The sequence below is a fragment of the Nesoenas mayeri genome (genome assembly GCF_963082525.1).
Source record: "Nesoenas mayeri genome assembly, chromosome: 32".
NCBI classification, from domain to species: domain Eukaryota; kingdom Metazoa; phylum Chordata; class Aves; order Columbiformes; family Columbidae; genus Nesoenas; species Nesoenas mayeri.
In genome coordinates this window covers 75,227-95,348 of record NC_137570.1, presented here as the reverse complement: position 1 = coordinate 95,348, position 20,122 = coordinate 75,227, and the positions used below count along the sequence as shown (strand labels likewise).

General features: G+C 63.6%; 1 protein-coding gene across 1 annotated transcript in view; it reads right to left on the bottom strand.

The window, feature by feature from the left end:
- The window catches only part of TLCD3B (TLC domain containing 3B), a gene marked incomplete at its 3' end in the record, with an annotated part of 20,069 nt that extends 1,197 nt beyond the window's left edge, over positions 1-18,872 (bottom strand). The window contains exons 1-5 of the mRNA XM_080361482.1: positions 18,781-18,872; positions 11,330-11,413; positions 7,233-7,449; positions 3,102-3,197; positions 43-278 (exon numbers count right to left, since the gene is read on the bottom strand). Coding sequence (XP_080217608.1) covers positions 43-278; positions 3,102-3,197; positions 7,233-7,449; positions 11,330-11,388 — 608 coding nt within the window. The 5' untranslated portion in view covers positions 11,389-11,413; positions 18,781-18,872. The remainder of the gene's footprint in view (positions 1-42; positions 279-3,101; positions 3,198-7,232; positions 7,450-11,329; positions 11,414-18,780) is intronic.
- Positions 18,873-20,122: the final 1,250 nt, after the last annotated feature.

The following is a 20,122-nucleotide window of genomic DNA, read 5'->3' as shown; positions in this document are numbered from 1 at the left end:
CTCTCCCCGGCGGGCGGCGCGCCGCAGTGGGCGGGGCGTAGCATCCTCCACGCCCCCCGGCAGAGCAGCGCGAACCAATAGAGCTGCGGCGCGAGCAGCGCGGCGGCGGCGGCGTTGACGCGCGCGGGCAGCGCCAGGGGCACGCGCAGCAGCGGGAGCCCGCGCGCGCGCCCGTAGGCCCAGTACAGGAAGGGGAAGAGCAGCACGCGGCAGCCCAGGAACGTCCCCAGCAGCGCCAGCGCGTTCGCGCGGTGCAGCCACGTGCGCTGCAGACCCAGCTGCCAACAGAGGGGATCATGGGAGATGGGACCCAGGAGTGCCCCGGGGGGGACCCAGGAGTGCCCCAATGGACACAGGAGGGACCCAGGAGACACAGGAGTGTGGGACATGGGGACCCAGAAATATAGAGACATGGGGACCCAGGAGTGCCCCAATGGGCACAGGAGTGCAGGAGGGACCCAGGAGTGCCCCAATGGACCCAGGAGTGCCCCAGGGGACACAGGAGGGACCCGGGGACATGGGGACCCAGGAGTGCGGGAAGGACCCAGGAGTGCCCCAAGGGACTCAAATAGGAGTTCATGGAGGGACCCAGGCGTTCAGGAGGGACCCAGGAGTGCCCCAAGGGACTCAAATAGGGGACCCATATAAGGGACCCAGGAGTGCCCCAAAGGACTCAAATAGGAGTTCATGGAGGGACCCAGGAGTGCGGGAGGGACCCAAATAGGGGACTCATATAAGGAGTGCCCCAAGGGACCCAGGAGTGCCCCAATGGACACAAGAGTGCAAAAGGGACCCAGGGATATGGGGACCCAGGAGTGCAGGAGGGACCCAGGAGTGCCCCAATGGACCCAGGAGTGCGGGAGGGACCCAGGAGTGCAGGAGGGACCCAGGAGTGCCCCAATGGACCCAGGAGTGCCCCGGGGACCCAGGAGTGCCCCAATGGACCCAGGAGTGCCCCGGGGACCCAGGAGTTCGGGAAGGTCCCCAGCAGCGCCAGCGCGTTCGCGCGGTGCAGCCACGTGCGCTGCAGCCCCAGCTGGGAACAGAGGGGTCATGGGAGATGGGACCCAGGAGTGCCCCAGGGGGGACCCAGGAGTGCCCCAATGGACACAGGAGGGACCCGGGGACACGGGAGAGCGGGACATGGGGACCCAGGAGTGCCCCAAGGGGACCCAGGAGTGCCCCAGGGGACACGGGAGTGCAAAAGGAACCCAGGGATATGGGGACCCAGGAGTGCGGGAGGGACCCCGGAGTGCCCCAGGGGAAACAGGAGTGCGGGACATGGGGACCCAGGAGTGCCCCGGGGGACCCAGGAGTGCGGGAGGGACCCAGGAGTTCAGGAGGGACCTAAATAGGGGACCCAGGTGTCCGGGAGGGATCCAAATAGGGCATGCAGGTGTTCAGGAAGGACCCAGGAGTGCCCCAAGGGACCCAGGAGTGCGGGAGGGACCCAGGAGTGCGGGAGGGACCCAGGAGTTCGGGAGGGACCCAGGAGTGCCCCAATGGACCCAGGAGTTCGGGAGGGACCCGGGAGTGCCCCAGGGATCCAGGAGTGCGGGAAGGTCCCCAGCAGCGGACCATGGGGGCCATTGGGGGCAATGGGGGGGCAATGGGTGCCATTGAAGACAATGGGGCCATTGGGGGCAATGGGGGACATTGGGGGATATTGGGGGCCATTGGGGCCATTGGGGGCCATTGGGGGGCCATTGGGGACCATTGGGGGGCCATTGGGGGCCATTGGGGGCCATTGGGGGTCATTGAGGACATTGGGACAATGGGGCCATTTGGGCCATTGGGGGCAATGGGGGACATTGGGGGGCCATTGGGGGCCATTGGGGGACATTGGGGGCCATTTGGGGCCATGGGGACATTGGGGGCAATGGGGGCCATTGGGGGCCATTGGGTGTCATTGGGGACATTGGGACAATGGGGCCATTTGGGCCATTGGGGCCATGGGACCATTGGGGCCATTGGGGGCAATGGGGGACATTGGGGGCTATTGGGGGCCATTGGGGACATTGGGGGGCCATTGGGGACAATGGGGGGCTATTGGGGGACATTGGGGCCATTGGGGGCCATTGGGGGACATTGGGGGGCCATTGGGGGCCATTGGGGCCATTGGGGGCCATTGGGGGTCATTGGGGACATTGGGACAATGGGGCCATTTGGGCCATTGGGGGCAATGGGGGACATTGGGGCCATTGGGACATTGGGGCCATTGGGGGCCATTGGGGGCCATTTGGGGCCATGGGGCCATTGGGGGGCAATGGGGGCCATTGGGACCATTGGGGCCATGGGACCATTGGGGCCATTGGGGGCAATGGGTGCCATTGGGGGCAATGGGGGACATTGGGGGCTATTGGGGGCCATTGGGGACATTGGGGGGCCATTGGGGACAATGGGGGGCCATTGGGGGCAATGGGGGACATTGGGGGCCATTGGGGGCAATGGGGACATTGGGGACAATGGGGCCATTTGGGCCATTGGGGGACATTGGGGGGCCATTGGGGGCCATTGGGGCCATTGGGGGCCATTGGGGGTCATTGGGGACATTGGGACAATGGGGCCATTTGGGCCATTGGGGGCAATGGGGGACATTGGGGCCATTGGGACATTGGGGCCATTGGGGGCCACTGGGGGCCATTTGGGGCCATGGGGCCATTGGGGGGCAATGGGGGCCATTGGGACCATTGGGGCCATGGGACCATTGGGGCCATTGGGGGCAATGGGTGCCATTGGGGGCAATGGGGGACATTGGGGGCTATTGGGGGCCATTGGGGACATTGGGGGGCCATTGGGGACAATGGGGGGCTATTGGGGGCAATGGGGGACATTGGGGGCCATTGGGGGCAATGGGGACATTGGGGACAATGGGGCCATTTGGGCCATTGGGAACATTGGGGCCATTGGGGGCCATTGGGGGCCATTGGGGGCCATGGGGCCATTGGGGGCCATTGGGGGCAATGGGGGCCATTGGGGGCCATTGGGGCCATGGGACCATTGGGGGCAATGGGGGACATTGGGGGATATTGGGAGCCATTGGGGGCCATTGGGGGGCCAATGGGGGGACATTGGGGGGCCATGGGGCCATTGTCTCTCACCAGGATGAGCACCTTGCCCAGGCACAGGAAGGGGGTGCTGAGCTCGGCCAGCAGGAGGCACCCCAGGAAGAAATCACCCTTGTCCTGGCGCCACAGCTGCGACACGGGACAGGGGACAATGGGGGGACATTGGGGACAATGGGGACAATGGGGACAATGGGGATATGGGGGGACATGGGGACATGGGGGGAGATAGGGGGATATGGGGACAGGGGGACATGGGGACAATGGGACATGGGATATGGGGATATGGGGACAATGGGACATGAAGGGACACGGGGGTACATGGGGACATGGGATATGTGGACAGGGGGATATGGGGACAGGGGGACATGGGGACAATGGGGACAATGGGGGACATGGGGACATGGGGATAATGGGACACGAGGGGACATGGGGGGACATGAGGACAATGAGACATGGGGACATGGGGACAATGGGGATATGGGGATATGGGGGCAATGGGGACATGGGGACATGGGGATATGGGGACAGGGGGACAGGGGGACATGGGGATATGGGGACATAGGATATGGGGACAGGGGGACAATGGGACATGAGGGGACACAGGGGGATATGGGGACATGGGGATATGGGGACAGGGGGATATGGGGACATGGGGATATGGGGATATGGGGACAATGGGACATGAAGGGACAATGGGACATGAGGGGACACAGGGGGACATGGGGACAATGGGGACAATGGGACACGAGGGGACAAGGGGATAAAGGGGGACATGGGGACAGGGGGACAGGGGGATATGGGGACATGGGGATATGGGGACAATAGGGATATGGGGACAGGGGGATAGGGGGAAAGGGGGACATGGGGACATGGGGACAATGGGAACAGGGACATAGGGACAGGGGGACATGAGGGGAGACAGGGGGACATGGGGATATGGAGACAATGGGGACATGGGGATGTGGGGACAGGGGACAGGGGGATATGGGGACAATGGGGACATGGGACATGGGGCCAGTGGCCATGGAGAGAGGCGGGTATGGGGGGACAAGAGGGCACATGAGGTGACATGAGGGGCACAGCGCTTCCCCACCTCCCCGGTGTCCCCAGACCCATGGCCTTGTCCCCAAGTGTCCCCAAGTGTCCCCAAGGGTCCTTGTCCCCATGGGCACCCATGATGAGCCCCATGGGCACGTCCACCCCATGTCCTTGTCCCCAACCCCATGTCCTTGTCCCCAACCCTTCCCCTTGTCCCCATGATGTCCCCATGATGTCCCCATGATGTCCCCAAGGTGTCCTTGTCCCCATGGGGACACAGACGAGCCCCATGGCCACCCATAGTCCTCATGGTGGCTCCATGAGCACGTCCACCCCATGTCCCCATGTATCCCCATGATGTCCCCAACGTCCCCATGATGTCCCCATGTATCCCCATGTATCCTCATGATGTCCCCATGTATCCCCATGATGTCCCCTCATTCATGGTGGCAATGGGGACACAGATGAGCCCCATGGCCACCCAGAGTCCTCATGGTGGCTCATGGTGGCTCCATGAGCACGTCCATCCCTTGTCCTTGTCCCCAATGGTTCCCCTTGTCCCCATGGTGTCCCCAAGGTGTCCCCAAGGTGTCCTTGTCCCCATGGGCACCCATTGCAAGCCCCATGGCCACCCATAGTCCTCATGGTTGCTCATGGTGGCTCCATGAGCACGTCCATCCCACATCCCCATGTATCCCCATGATGTCCCCAACGTCCCCATGATGTCCCCATGTATCCCCATGATGTCCCCATGTGTCCCCAAGGTGTCCTTGTCCCCATGGGCCCCCATGATGAGCCCCATGGCCACCCATAGTCCTCATGGTGGCTCATGGTGGTTCCATGAGCACGTCCACCCCACATCCCCATGATGTCCCCAATGTCCCCAACATCCCCAACATCCCCATGATGTCCCCAATGTCCCCAACATCCCCACCATCCCCAATGTCCCCAACATCCCCACCATCCCCAATGTCCCCAATGTCCCCAACATCCCCAATATCCCCAACATCCCCAACATCCCCAACGTCCCCAATGACCCCAATGTCCCCATTGCCCCCAATGTCCCCAACATCCCCAACGTCCCCAATGACCCCAATGTCCCCAACATCCCCAACGTCCCCATTGCCCCCAATGTCCCCAATGTCCCCAACATCCCCAACGTCCCCAATGACCCCAACATCCCCAATGTCCCCATTGCCCCCATTGTCCCCAACATCCCCATTGCCCCCATTGCCCCCAATGTCCCCAACGTCCCCAACGTCCCCAATGACCCCAATGTCCCCAACATCCCCAATATCCCCAACATCCCCAACATCCCCAACGTCCCCAATGTCCCCAACATCCCCAACGTCCCCAATGTCCCCAACATCCCCAATGTCCCCATTGCCCCCATTGTCCCCAACATCCCCATTGCCCCCATTGCCCCCAATGTCCTCAATGTCCCCAACATCCCCAACATCCCCAATGTCCCCAACATCACCAATCTCCCCAACATCCCCATTGCCCCCAATGTCCCCAATGTCCCCAATGTCCCCATTGCCCCCAATGTCCCCAACATCCCCATTGCCCCCATTGCCCCCAATGTCCCCAATGTCCCCAATGTCCCCAACATCCCCAACATCCTCAATGTCCCCAATGTCCCCAACATCCCCAACATCCCCAACGTCCCCAATGACCTCAACATCCCCAATGTCCCCAATGTCCCCAACATCCCCAATGTCCCCAACATCCCCAATGTCCCCATTGCCCCCAACATCCCCAACATCCCCAATATCCCCAATGTCCCAAACATCCCCAACGTCCCCAATATCCCCAACGTCCCCAACATCCCCAATGTCCCCAATGTCCCCAACATCCCCAACGTCCCCAACATCCCCACCATCCCCAATGTCCCCAATGTCCCCAACATCCCCAACATCCCCAACATCCCCAACATCCCCAACGTCCCCAATGACCCCAATGTCCCCATTGCCCCCAATGTCCCCAACATCCCCAACATCCCCAACGTCCCCAACATCCCCAATGTCCCCAACGTCCCCAACATCCCCAACGTCCCCAACGTCCCCAACGTCCCCAACGTCCCCAACATCCCCAATGTCCCCAACATCCCCAACGTCCCCAACATCCCCAACGTCCCCAACATCCCCAACATCCCCAACGTCCCCAACATCCCCAATGTCCCCAATGTCCCCAACATCCCCAACATCCCCAATGTCCCCAATGTCCCCAACATCCCCAATGTCCCCATTGCCCCCATTGTCCCCAACATCCCCATTGCCCCCATTGCCCCCAATGTCCCCAACATCCCCAACATCCCAAACATCCCCAACATCCCCATTGCCCCCAATGTCCCCAACATCCCCAACATCCCCAATGTCCCCAACATCCCCAATGACCCCAACATCCCCAATGTCCCCAATGTCCCCATTGCCCCCAATGTCCCCAACGTCCCCAATGACCTCAATGTCCCCAACATCCCCAATGTCCCCATTGCCCCCAATGTCCCCAACATCCCCAACATCCTCAATGTCCCCAATGTCCCCATTGCCCCCAATGTCCCCAACATCCCCAACATCCCCAATGTCCCCAATGTCCCCAACATCCCCAATGTCCCCAACGTCCCCAATGTCCCCATTGCCCCCAACATCCCCAACATCCCCAATGTCCCCATTGCCCCCAATGTCCCCATTGCCCCCAATGTCCCCAACATCCCCAACATCCCAAACATCCCCAACATCCCCATTGCCCCCAATGTCCCCAACATCCCCAACATCCCCAATGTCCCCAATGTCCCCAATGTCCCCAACATCCCCAACATCCCCAACATCCCCAACGTCCCCAATGACCCCAATGTCCCCATTGCCCCCAATGTCCCCAACATCCCCAACGTCCCCAACATCCCCAACATCCCCAATGTCCCCATTGCCCCCAATGTCCCCAACATCCCCAACGTCCCCAATGACCCCAACATCCCCATTGCCCCCAATGTCCCCATTGCCCCCAATGTCCCCATTGCCCCTATTGCCCCCAATGTCTCCATTGCCCCCAATGTCCCCATTGCCCCCAATGTCCCCAACATCCCCATTGCCCCCATCGTCCCCAATGTCCCCGATGTCCCCGACTCACGGTGGCCACGGGGAAGCAGACGAGCACCATGGCGGCGTGGTGCAGCAGCAGCAGCGGGTGCTGGCGCAGGAAGGCGGCGGCGGCGCGGCGCGGCGGGGCCGGCGCGGCCTCGTGGCCCTTGACGCGCGCGCGGTGCCGGTGGCACAGGAACATGGCGTACACGTCGTACACGAAGTACGGCACCGCGAACGGCGGGTACCAGCGCGCCAGCCAGTGCCTGCGCCGACATGGGCGTCAGGGAGGGACCCAGGCGTCCGGGAGGGGACCCAGGAGTTCGGGGGGGACCCAGGAGTTCGGGGGGGACCCAGGAGTTCGGGAGGATTCATAAGAGATTGGGGTTGGAGGGACCCAAGTGACCAGGAGAACATGGAGATGTTGTGATTATCAAGGGTTAGGAGGGACCCAGGAGTTCGGGGGGACCCAGGAGTTCGGGAGGGACCCAGGAGTTCGGGGGGACCCAGGAGTACAGGAGGGACCCACATAGGGGACCCAGGAGTTCAGGAGGGACCCAGGAGTTCGGGAGGGACCCAGGAGTTCGGGGGGATACAGGAGTTCAGGGGGACCCAGGAGTTCGGGGGGGACCCAGGAGTTCAGGGGGGATACAAGAGTCTGGGGGGACCCAGGAGTCCAGGGGGATACAGGAGTTGGGGGGGACCCAGGAGTTCGGGGGGGACCCAGGAGTTCGGGGGGGGACCCAGGAGTTCGGGAGGATTCATAAGAGATTGGGGTTGGAGGGACCCAAGTGACCAGGAGAACATGGAGATGATGGAGATGTTGTGATCGTCAAGGGTTAGGAGGGACCCAGGAGTTCGGGAGGGACCCAGGAGTTCGGGAAGGGACCCAGGAGTTCGGGGGGACCCAGGAGTTCGGGAGGATTCATAAGAGATTGGGGTTGGAGGGACCCAAGTGACCAGGAGAACATGGAGATGTTGTGATTATCAAGGGTTAGGAGGGACCCAGGAGTTCGGGGGGACCCAGGAGTTCGGGAGGGACCCAGGAGTTCGGGGGGATACAGGAGTCCAGGAGGGACCCACATAGGGGACCCAGGAGTTCAGGAGGGACCCAGGAGTTCGGGAGGGACCCAGGAGTTCGGGGGGATACAGGAGTTCAGGGGGACCCAGGAGTTCGAGGGGGACCCAGGAGTTCAGGGGGGATACAAGAGTCTGGGGGGACCCAGGAGTCCAGGGGGATACAGGAGTTGGAGGGGACCCAGGAGTTCGGGGGGGACCCAGGAGTTCGGGAGGATTCATAAGAGATTGGGGTTGGAGGGACCCAAGTGACCAGGAGAACATGGAGATGATGGAGATGTTGTGATCGTCAAGGGTTAGGAGGGACCCAGGAGTTCGGGAGGGACCCAGGAGTTCGGGAGGGACCCAGGAGTTCGGGGGGATACAGGAGTCCAGGAGGGACCCACATAGGGGACCCAGGAGTTCAGGAGGGACCCAGGAGTTCGGGAGGGACCCAGGAGTTCGGGGGGATACAGGAGTTCAGGGGGACCCAGGAGTTCGGGGGGGACCCAGGAGTTCAGGGGGGATACAAGAGTCTGGGGGGACCCAGGAGTCCAGGGGGATACAGGAGTTGGGGGGGACCCAGGAGTTCGGGGGGGACCCAGGAGTTCGGGGGGGGACCCAGGAGTTCGGGAGGATTCATAAGAGATTGGGGTTGGAGGGACCCAAGTGACCAGGAGAACATGGAGATGATGGAGATGTTGTGATCGTCAAGGGCTGGGAGGGACCCAGGAGTTCGGGAGGGACCCAGGAGTTCGGGAAGGGACCCAGGAGTTTGGGGGGACCCAGGAGTTCAGGGGGACACAGGAGTTCGGGGAGGACCCAGGAGTTCAGGAGGGACCCAGGAGTTCGGGAGGGACCCAGGAGTTCGGGGGGACCCAGGAGTTTGGGGGGGACCCAGGAGTTCGGGAGGGACCCAGGAGTTCAGGAGGGACCCAGGAGTTCGGGAGGGACCCAGGAGTTCAGGAGGGACCCAGGAGTTCGGGAGGGACCCAGGAGTTCGGGAGGGACCCAGGAGTCCAGGGGGAACACAGGAGTCCAGGGGGACCCAGGAGTTCGGGGGGACCCAGGAGTTCGGGGGGGACGGCACCGCGAACGGCGGGTACCAGCGCGCCAGCCAGTGCCTGCGCGGACACGGGCGTCAGGGAGGGACCCAGGCGTCCGGGGGGACCCAGGAGTTCGGGGGGATACAGGAGTTCGGGGGGGACCCAGGAGTTCGAGGGGGACACAGGAGTTTGGGAGAGACACAGGATTTTGGGAGGGACCCAGGAGTCCGGGGGGGACCCAGGAGTTCAGGAGGGACCCAGGAGTCCGGGGGGACACAGGAGTTCAGGAGGGACCCAGGAGTCCGGGGGGACACAGGAGTCCAGGGGGGACACAGGAGTCTGGGGTAGAAAGGGACCCAGGCGTTCAGGAGGGACCCAGGAGTCCAGGGGGACCCAGGAGTTCGGGGGGACCCAGGAGTTCGGGGGGGACCCAGGAGTTCGGGAGGATTCATAAGAGATTGAGGTTGGAGGGACCCAAGTGACCAGGAGAACATGGAGATGTTCTGGTCATAGAGGTCTAGGAGGGACCCAGGAGTTCGGGAGGGACCCAGGAGTTCGGGGGGGACCCAGGAGTTCGGGGGAGACACAGAAGTCTGGGGGGGGAAAGGGACCCAGGCATCCGGGAGGGACCCAGGCGTCCGGGGGCGAAAGGGACCCAGGCGTCCGAGGAGTCTGACCAGGGGACCCAGGCGTTCGGGGGGACCTTAGTGGACCCAATTTGGGGGACCCAGGCATCCAGTGTCCCCCTCCCCCACCAGGGCACCCAGGCGTCCGGATTAAGTGACCCAGGCGCCCGAGCCGCCCCTCCCCCCGCAGGGGACCCAGGCGTCCGGGTTAATCTGGGCTGAGCCCCCACGCAGCAGCTGCTGCTTAATCCCCTCCCCCCCCCCGCAAGGGACCCAGGCGTCCGGGTCACCTTCCCCTCCAAAGGGACCCAGGCGTCCGGGTTGCCCCCCCCATCAAGGGACCCAGGCGTCTGGGTCACCCCCCCCATCAAGGGACCCAGGTGTCCGAGTCCCCCCCCCCCATCAAGGGACCCAAGTGTCTGGGTCGCCCCCCCACCAAGGGACCCAGGCGTCCGGGTCACCCCTGCAAGGGACCCAGGCGTCCGGGTCCGCCCTACCCACCAATGGACCCCCTGCAAGGGACCCAGGCATCCGGGGGGCACAGGGACCCAGGCGTCCGGGGGGGCAGGGACCCAGGTGTCCGGGGGGCACAGGGACCCAGGTGTACGGATCGCTCCCCCACCAAGGGACCCAGGCGTCCGGGGGAGAGACAGGGACCCAGGCGTCCGGGTCGCTCCCCCACCAAGGGACCCAGGCGTCCGGGGGAGACAGGGACCCAGGTGTCCGGGTCACTCCCCCATCAAGGGACCCAGGCGTCTGGGGCGGACAGGGACCCAGGCGTCCGGGGGGGCAGGGACCCAGGTGTCCGGGCGGCACAGGGACCCAGGTGTCCAGATCGCTCCCCCACCAAGGGACCCAGGCGTCCGGGGGGGAGACAAGGACCCAGGCGTCCGGGTCACTCCCCCATCAAGGGACCCAGGCGTCCGGGGGAGACAGGGACCCAGGCGTCCGGGGGGGCAGGGACCCAGGTGTCCGGGGGGCACAGGGACCCAGGTGTCCAGATCGCTCCCCCACCAAGGGACCCAGGCGTCCGGGGGGGAGACAAGGACCCAGGCGTCCGGGTCACTCCCCCATCAAGGGACCCAGGCGTCCGGGGGAGACAGGGACCCAGGCGTCCGGGGGGGCAGGGACCCAGGCATCCAGGAGGGAGACAGGGACCCAGGCGTCCGGGGGGGAGACAGGGACCCAGGCGTCCGGGTCACTCCCCCACCAAGGGACCCAGGCGTCCGGGTCACCCCCCCCGCCCCAACCAAGGGACCCAGGCGTCCGGGGGGGACAGGGACCCAGGTGTCTGGGTTGCTCCCCCATCAAGGGACCCAGGCGTCCGGAGGGCAGGGACCCAGGCGTCCGGGCGCTGTCCGGTGCTGAAGCGTGTTCCCCAGTGTCCCCAGTGTCACCATTGGGCGCAGGACACTCACTGGTCGTCGATGACGTGGTGACACGAGGACGAGATGATGAACCCGGCCGTGGACGCCATGACGGCCTGCACCGACGACACCAGCCTGGGGACACGGGGGGGACATGGGGACATTGGGGACATGGGGACATTGGGGGACATGGGGACATTGGGGGATATAGGGACATGGGGACATTGGGGGACATGGGGACATGGGGACATTGGGGGATATGGGGACATTGGGGGAAATGGGGACATGGGGATATGGGGACATGGGGACATTGGGGGATATGGGGACACATGTGGGGATGTGGGGACAAGGGGACATGGGGATATGGAGATATGGGGACATTGGGGGACATGGGGACACATGTGGGGACAGGAGGACACATGTGGGGACAGGCGGACATGGGGACATTGCGGGACATGGGGATATGGGGACAAGGGGACATGGGGATATGGGGACAGGGGGACATGGGGACATTGGGGACATGGGGACACATGTGGGGACATTGGGGGACACGGGGACACACGTGGGGACATGGGGATATGGGGACATTGGGGGACATAGGGACACGGGGACACACATGGGGAGATGGGGACATGGGGGACATGGGGACACATGTGGGGATGTTGGGGGACATGGGGACATATCGGACATTGGGGGACATTGGGGGACATGAGGACATGGGGACATTGGGGGAAATGGGGACAGGTGTGTGGACGTGGGGACATTGGGGGACATGGGGACACATGTGGGGACATGGGGATATGGAGATAAGTGTGGGGACATGGGGACATTGCGGGACATGGGGACACATGTGGGGAGATGGGGACATTGGGGGACAGGGGGACATGGGGATATGGGGACATTGGGGACATGGGGACACATGTGGGGACATTGGGGGACTTTGGGGACATGGGGACATTGGGGGACATGGGGACACGGGGACACACGTGGGGACATGGGGACATTGGGGGACAGGGGGACATGGGGATATGGGGACATTGGGGGACATGGGGACACATGGGGAGATGGGGACATTGGGGACATGGGGACATTAGGGGACATGGGGACATGGGGACATTGGGGGATATGGGGACATGGGGACATTGGGGGAAATGGGGACATGGGGATATGGGGACATTGGGGGATATGGGGACACACGTAGGGAGATGGGGACATTGGGGGACATGGGGACACATGTGGGGACGTTGGGACATTGGGGGACATGGGGACATTGGGGACATGGGGACACATGTGGGGACATTGAGGGACATGAGGACATTGGGGACACGTGGGGACATTGGGGACATGGGGGACATGGGGACACATGTGGGGAGATGGGGACATTGGGGGAAATGGGGACATGGAGATATGGGGATATGGGGACATTGGGGGACATGGGGACATTGGGATATGGGGATATGGGGACAGGGGGATATGGGACACGGGGGACATGGGGACACATGTGGGGATGTGGGGACATTGGGGACATGGGGACATTGGGGGATATGGGGATATTGGGGACATGGGGACATGGGGACAGGGGGACATGGGGACATGGGGACATGGGGACATTGGGGGAAATGGGGACACATGTGGGGACATTGGGGGACATGGGGACATGGGGATATGGGGACATTGGGGACATGGGGACACACGTGGGGATGTGGGGACATTGGGGGACATGGGGACAGCGGGACACATGTGGGGAGATGGGGACATTGGGGGACACGGGGACACACGTGGGGACATGGGGACATTGGGGACATTGGGACATGGGGACATTGGGGACATGGGGACATTGGGGACATGGGGACACATGTGGGGATGTGGGGACATTGGGGGACATGGGGATATGGGGATATGGGGACATTGGGGGACATGGGGATATGGGGATATGGGGACATTGGGGGACATGGGGACACGTGTGGGGATGTGGGGACATGGGGGGATATGGGGACATGGGGATATGGGAACATTGGGGACATGGGGACACATGTGGGGAGATGGGGACATTGGGGGACATTGGGGGACATGGGGGACATGGGGACACATGGGGAGATGGGGACATTGGGGACATGGGGACATTGGAGGATATGGGGATATTGGGGACATGGGGACAGGGGGACATTGAGGACATGGGGACACACATGGGGACACACATGGGGACATGGGGGACATGGGGATGTGGGGACATTGGGGACATGGGGATATGGGGACAGGGGGACATTGGGGACATGGGGACACACGTGGGGAGATGGGGGACATGGGGATATGGGGACATTGGGGGACATGGGGACAGGGGGACATGGGGACACACATGGGGATGTGGGGACATTGGGGACATGGGGACACACGTGGGGACATTGAGGGACATGAGGACATTGGGGACATGGGGACACATGTGGGGACATTGGGGACATGGGGACATTGGAGGACATGGGGATATGGAGACAGGGGGATATGGGACATGGGGACATGGGGACAGGGGGACAAGGGGACAGGGGGACATGGGGACTTGGGGATATGGGGACATGGGGACATGGGGACAGGGGACATGGGGACACTGCCCCTGATCTTGTCCCCAGGCTCATCGCTGGTGTCCCCACAGTGTCCCTGTCCCATCCCCAGCATTGTCCCCATGTCCCTTGTCCCCATCCCCATCATTGTCCCCATATCCCTGTCCCCATGTCCCTGTTCCCATGTCCCCATGTCCCTCTCCCCATGTCCTTGTCCCCACGTCCTTGTCCCCATGTCCCTGTCCCCATCCCTGTCCCCATGTCCCTGTCCCCATGTCCCTGTCCCTATGTCCCTGTCCCCATGTCCCCATGTCATGTCCCTGTCCCCATGTCCCTGTCCCCATGTCCCTGTCCCCATCCCTGTCCTCATGTATCTGTCCCCATGTCCCTGTCCCTATGTCCCTGTCCCCATGTCCCCATGTCATGTCCCTGTCCCCATGTCCCTGTCCCCATGTCCCTGTCCCCATCCCTGTCCTCATGTATCTGTCCCCATGTCCCTGTCCCCATGTCCCTGTCCCCATATCCCCATGTCATGTCCCTCTCCCCACGTCCCTGTCCCTATGACCCTGTCCCCTCCTTGTCCCCATGTCCCCATGTCCCTGTCCCCATCCCCTCGCTGTCCCTGTGTCCCCACGTCCCTGTCCCCATATCCCCAATGTCATGTCCCTGTCCCCATGTCCCTGTCCCCACAGTGTCCCCATCCCTGTCCCCTCGCTGTCCCTGGGTCCCCATGTCCCTGTCCCCATATCCCCACGTCATGTCCCTGTCCCCATGTCCCCATTTCCCTGTCCCCATCCCTGTCCCCATGTCCCCATTGCCTTGCTGTCCCCGTGTCCCCATGTCCCTGTCCCCATCCCCATCCCTCTCCCCATGTCCCTGTCCCTATGTCCGTGTCCCCTCCTTGTCCCCATGTCCCTGTCCCCATATCCCCACGTCATGTCCCTGTCCCCATGTCCCTGTCCCCATGTTCCTGTCCCCATCCCTGTCCCTATGTCCCCATCACATCGCTGTCCCCATGTCCTCGTTATCCCCACTGTATCCCCACCGCGTCCCCGCAGTCCCCATGTCCCCATTGTCCCCATGTCCCCAGGATCATCCCCATGTCCCCCATGTCCCCGCACTGTCCCCATGTCCCCATGTCCCCATGATCATCCTCATGTCCCCCATGTCCCCGCACTGTCCCCATGTCCCCATGTCCCCAGGATCATCCCCATGTCCCCATGTCCCCGTTATCCCCATGTCCCCATGATCATCCCCATGTCCCCCATGTCCCCATTGTCCCCATGTCCCCAGGATCATCCCCATGTCCCCATGTCCCCGCAGTGTCCCCATGTCTCCATGTCCCCATGATCATCCCCATGTCCCCATGTCCCCGTTATCCCCATGTCCCCATGATCATCCCCATGTCCCCCATGTCCCCGCAGTGTCCCCATGTCCCCATGATCATCCCCATGTCCCCCATGTCCCCGCAGTGTCCCCGTTATCCCCATGTCCCCATGATCATCCCCATGTCCCCCATGTCCCCGCAGTGTCCCCATGTCCCCATGTCCCCAGGATCATCCCCATTGCCCCCATGTCCCCGTTGTCCCCATGTCCCTGTTCTCCCCATGTCCCCGTTGTCCCCATGTCCCCCATGTCCCCGCACTGTCCCCATGTCCCCAGGATCATCCCCATGTCCCCCATGTCCCCGTTATCCCCATGTCCCCAGGATCATCTCCATGTCCCCCATGTCCCCGCAGTGTCCCCGTTCTCCCCATGTCCCCGTTCTCCCCGCAGTGTCCCCGTTGTCCCCATGTCCCCGTTGTCCCCGCAGTGTCCCCGTTGTCCCCATGTCCCCCATGTCCCCGCAGTGTCCCTGCTGTCCCCATGTCCCCATGATCATCCCCATGTCCCCCATGTCCCCGTTGTCCCCATGTCCCCAGGATCATCCCCATCTCCCCGCTGTCCCCGCAGTGTCCCCGTTATCCCCATGTCCCCAGGATCATCCCCATGTCCCCCATGTCTCCGCAGTGTCCCCATGTCCCCATGATCATCCCCATGTCCCCCATGTCCCCGCAGTGTCTCCGTTATCCCCATGTCCCCATGATCATCCCCATGTCCCCCATGTCCCCGCAGTGTCCCCATGTCCCCATGTCCCCAGGATCATCCCCATTGCCCCCATGTCCCCGTTGTCCCCATGTCCCTGTTCTCCCCATGTCCCCGTTGTCCCCATGTCCCCCATGTCCCCATGTCCCCCATGTCCCCGCACTGTCCCCATGTCCCCATGTCCCCAGGATCATCCCCATGTCCCCGCAGTGTCCCCATGTCCCCGTTATCCCCATGTCCCCATGATCATCCCCATGTCCCCCATGTCCCCGCAGTGTCCCCATGTCTCCATGTCCCCAGGATCATCCCCATGTCCCCCATGTCCCCGCAGTGTCCCCATGTCCCCATGATCATCCCCATGTCCCCCATGTCCCCGCAGTGTCCCCGTTATCCCCATGTCCCCATGATCATCCCCATGTCCCCCATGTCCCCGCAGTGTCCCCGTTGTCCCCATGTCCCCCATGATCATCCCCATGTCCCCCATGTCCCCGTTATCCCCATGTCCCCAGGATCATCCCCATGTCCCCCATGTCCCCGCAGTGTCCCCGTTGTCCCCATGTCCCCAGGATCATCCCCATGTCCCCCATGTCCCCGCAGTGTCCCCGTTGTCCCCATGTCCCCATGATCATCCCCATGTCCCCCATGTCCCCGCAGTGTCCCCATGTCCCCATGTCCCCAGGATCCTCCCCATGTCCCCCATGTCCCCGTTGTCCCCATGTCCCTGTTCTCCCCATGTCCCCGTTGTCCCCATGTCCCCCATGTCCCCATGTCCCCCATGTCCCCGCACTGTCCCCATGTCCCCATGTCCCCATGATCATCCCCATGTCCCCATGTCCCCGTTATCCCCATGTCCCCATGATCATCCCCATGTCCCCCATGTCCCCATTGTCCCCATGTCCCCATGTCCCCAGGATCATCCCCATGTCCCCATGTCCCCGCAGTGTCCCCATGTCCCCATGTCCCCATGATCATCCCCATGTCCCCCATGTCCCCCATGTCCCCCATGTCCCCGTTATCCCCATGTCCCCATGATCATCCCCATGTCCCCATGTCCCCGCACTGTCCCCATGTCCCCATGTCCCCATGATCATCCCCATGTCCCCATGTCCCCGTTATCCCCATGTCCCCATGATCATCCCCATGTCCCCCATGTCCCCATTGTCCCCATGTCCCCATGTCCCCAGGATCATCCCCATGTCCCCCATGTCCCCGCAGTGTCCCCATGTCCCCATGATCATCCCCATGTCCCCCATGTCCCCCATGTCCCCGTTCTCCCCATGTCCCCAGGATCCTCCCCATGTCCCCGTTATCCCCGCAGTGTCCCCGTTGTCCCCATGTCCTCATGATCATCCCCATGTCCCCATGTCCCCGCAGTGTCCCCATGTCTCCATGTCCCCAGGATCATCCCCATGTCCCCATGTCCCCAGGATCATCCCCATGTCCCCCATGTCCCCCATGTCCCCATGTCCCCATGTCCCCATGATCATCCCCATGTCCCCCATGTCCCCCATGTCCCCGTTGTCCCCATGTCCCCAGGATCATCCCCATGTCCCCCATGTCCCCGCAGTGTCCCCGTTGTCCCCATGTCCCCCATGATCATCCCCATGTCCCCCATGTCCCCGCAGTGTCCCCATGTCCCCATGATCATCCCCATGTCCCCCATGTCCCCGCAGTGTCCCCGTTATCCCCATGTCCCCAGGATCATCCCCATGTCCCCCATGTCCCCGCAGTGTCCCCGTTGTCCCCATGTCCCCATGATCATCCCCATGTCCCCCATGTCCCCGCAGTGTCCCCGTTGTCCCCATGTCCCCCATGATCATCCCCATGTCCCCCATGTCCCCGCAGTGTCCCCATGTCCCCATGTCCCCAGGATCATCCCCATTGCCCCCATGTCCCCGCAGTGTCCCCATGTCCCTGTTCTCCCCATGTCCCCGTTGTCCCCATGTCCCCCATGTCCCCATGTCCCCCATGTCCCCGCACTGTCCCCATGTCCCCATGTCCCCAGGATCATCCCCATGTCCCCGCAGTGTCCCCATGTCCCCGTTATCCCCATGTCCCCATGATCATCCCCATGTCCCCCATGTCCCCGCAGTGTCCCCATGTCTCCATGTCCCCAGGATCATCCCCATGTCCCCCATGTCCCCGCAGTGTCCCCATGTCCCCATGATCATCCCCATGTCCCCCATGTCCCCGCAGTGTCCCCGTTATCCCCATGTCCCCATGATCATCCCCATGTCCCCCATGTCCCCGCAGTGTCCCCGTTATCCCCATGTCCCCATGATCATCCCCATGTCCCCCATGTCTCCGCAGTGTCCCCATGTCCCCATGATCATCCCCATGTCCCCCATGTCCCCGTTCTCCCCATGTCCCCGTTGTCCCCATGTCCCTGTTATCCCCGCACTGTCCCCGTTGTCCCCATGTCCCCCATGTCCCCGTTATCCCCGCACTGTCCCCGTTGTCCCCATGTCCCCGTTATCCCCACAGTGTCCCCATGTCCTCATGTCCCCCATGTCCCCCATGTCCCCGCAGTGTCCCCATGTCCCCCATGTCCCCGTTATCCCCGCAGTGTCCCCGTTGTCCCCATGTCCCCAGGATCATCCCCATGTCCCCCATGTCCCCGTTATCCCCATGTCCCCATGATCATCCCCATGTCCCCATGTCCCCGTTATCCCCGCAGTGTCCCCATGTCCCCGCTGTCCCCGCAATGTCCCCGTTCTCCCCATGTCCCCGTTATCCCCGCAGTGTCCCCGTTCTCCCCATGTCCCCGTTCTCCCCGCAGTGTCCCCGTTGTCCCCATGTCCCCGTTCTCCCCGTGTCCCCGCCGTCCCCGCAGCGTCCCCGTTGTCCCCGCAATGTCCCCACCTGGCCGCCAGGACCTCAGCGTGCGGCTCGGAGCAGCGCAGGCGGCGCAGGACGCAGCGGGCGAGCACGAACAGCCCCGGGAAGAACAGCAGCCCGGCCGACAGCGGCACCACCGGCGGCCCCACGGACCCCACGGACCCCACGGACCCCACGGACCCTGCGGACCCCGCGGTCACCGGGGACCCCGCGGACCCTCCGGACCCTGCGGACCCCGCGGACCCCGCGGACCCCGCGGACCCCACGGAGCCCACGGAGCCCGGGGACCCCGGGAGCCCCGAGGAGAGCGGGAGGCAGAGCCCGGCGCACAGCAGCAGCGCCGCCCCGGGGGGGGCCATGGCGGGGGCGGGGCCGAGACTGGAAGGGGCGGGGCTTAAAGGGGGCGGGGGTGAGGTGGGGAGAGCGCCGCCTGGGGGGCGGGGCTTAAAGGGGGCGGGGATTAAAGGGGGGCGGGGGTGAGGTGGGGAGCGTGCCGCCTGGGGGGCGGGGCTTAAAGGGGCGGGGCTTAAAGGGGGCGGGGCTTCAAAGGGGCGGGGTTTGAGGTGGGGAGAGCGCCGCCTGGGGGGCGGGGCTAGAAAGGGGCGGGGCTTAAAGGGGGTGGGGTTTGAGGTGGGGAGAGTGCAGCACAGGGGGAGGGAGAGAAAGGGGCGGGGACTAAAGGGGGCGGGGCTTAAAAGGGGCGGGGTTGAGGTGGGGAGAGTGCCGTCAGGGGGGCGGGGCTTCAAAGGGGCGGGGATTAAAGGGGGCGGGGTTTGAGGTGGGGAGAGTGCAGCACGGGGGGAGGGAGAGAAAGGGGCGGGGATTAAAGGGGGCGGGGTTGAGGTGGGGAGAGTGCCGTCAGGGGGGCGGGGCTTCAAAGGGGCGGGGATTAAAGGGGGCGGGGTTTGAGGTGGGGAGAGTGCAGCACGGGGGGAGGGAGGGAAAGGGGCGGGGACTAAAGGGGGCGGGGCTTCAAAGGGGCGGGGTTGAGGTGGGGAGAGTGCCGTCAGGGGGGCGGGGCTTCAAAGGGGCGGGGATTAAAGGGGGCGGGGTTTGAGGTGGGGAGAGTGCAGCACGGGGGGAGGGAGGGAAAGGGGCGGGGACTAAAGGGGGCGGGGCTTCAAAGGGGCGGGGTTTGAGGTGGGGAGAGTGCAGCACGGGGGCGGGGCTTCAAAGGAGCGGGGCTTAAAGGGGGCGGGGATGAAGTGGGGAGAGCGCTGCCTGGGGGGAGGGAGAGAAAGGGGCGGGGACTAAAGGGGGCGGGGCTTCAAAGGGGCGGGGTTTGAGGTGGGGAGAGTGCAGCACAGGGGGAGGGAGAGAAAGGGGCGGAGATTAAAGGGGGCGGGGCATAAAGGGGCGGGGTTGA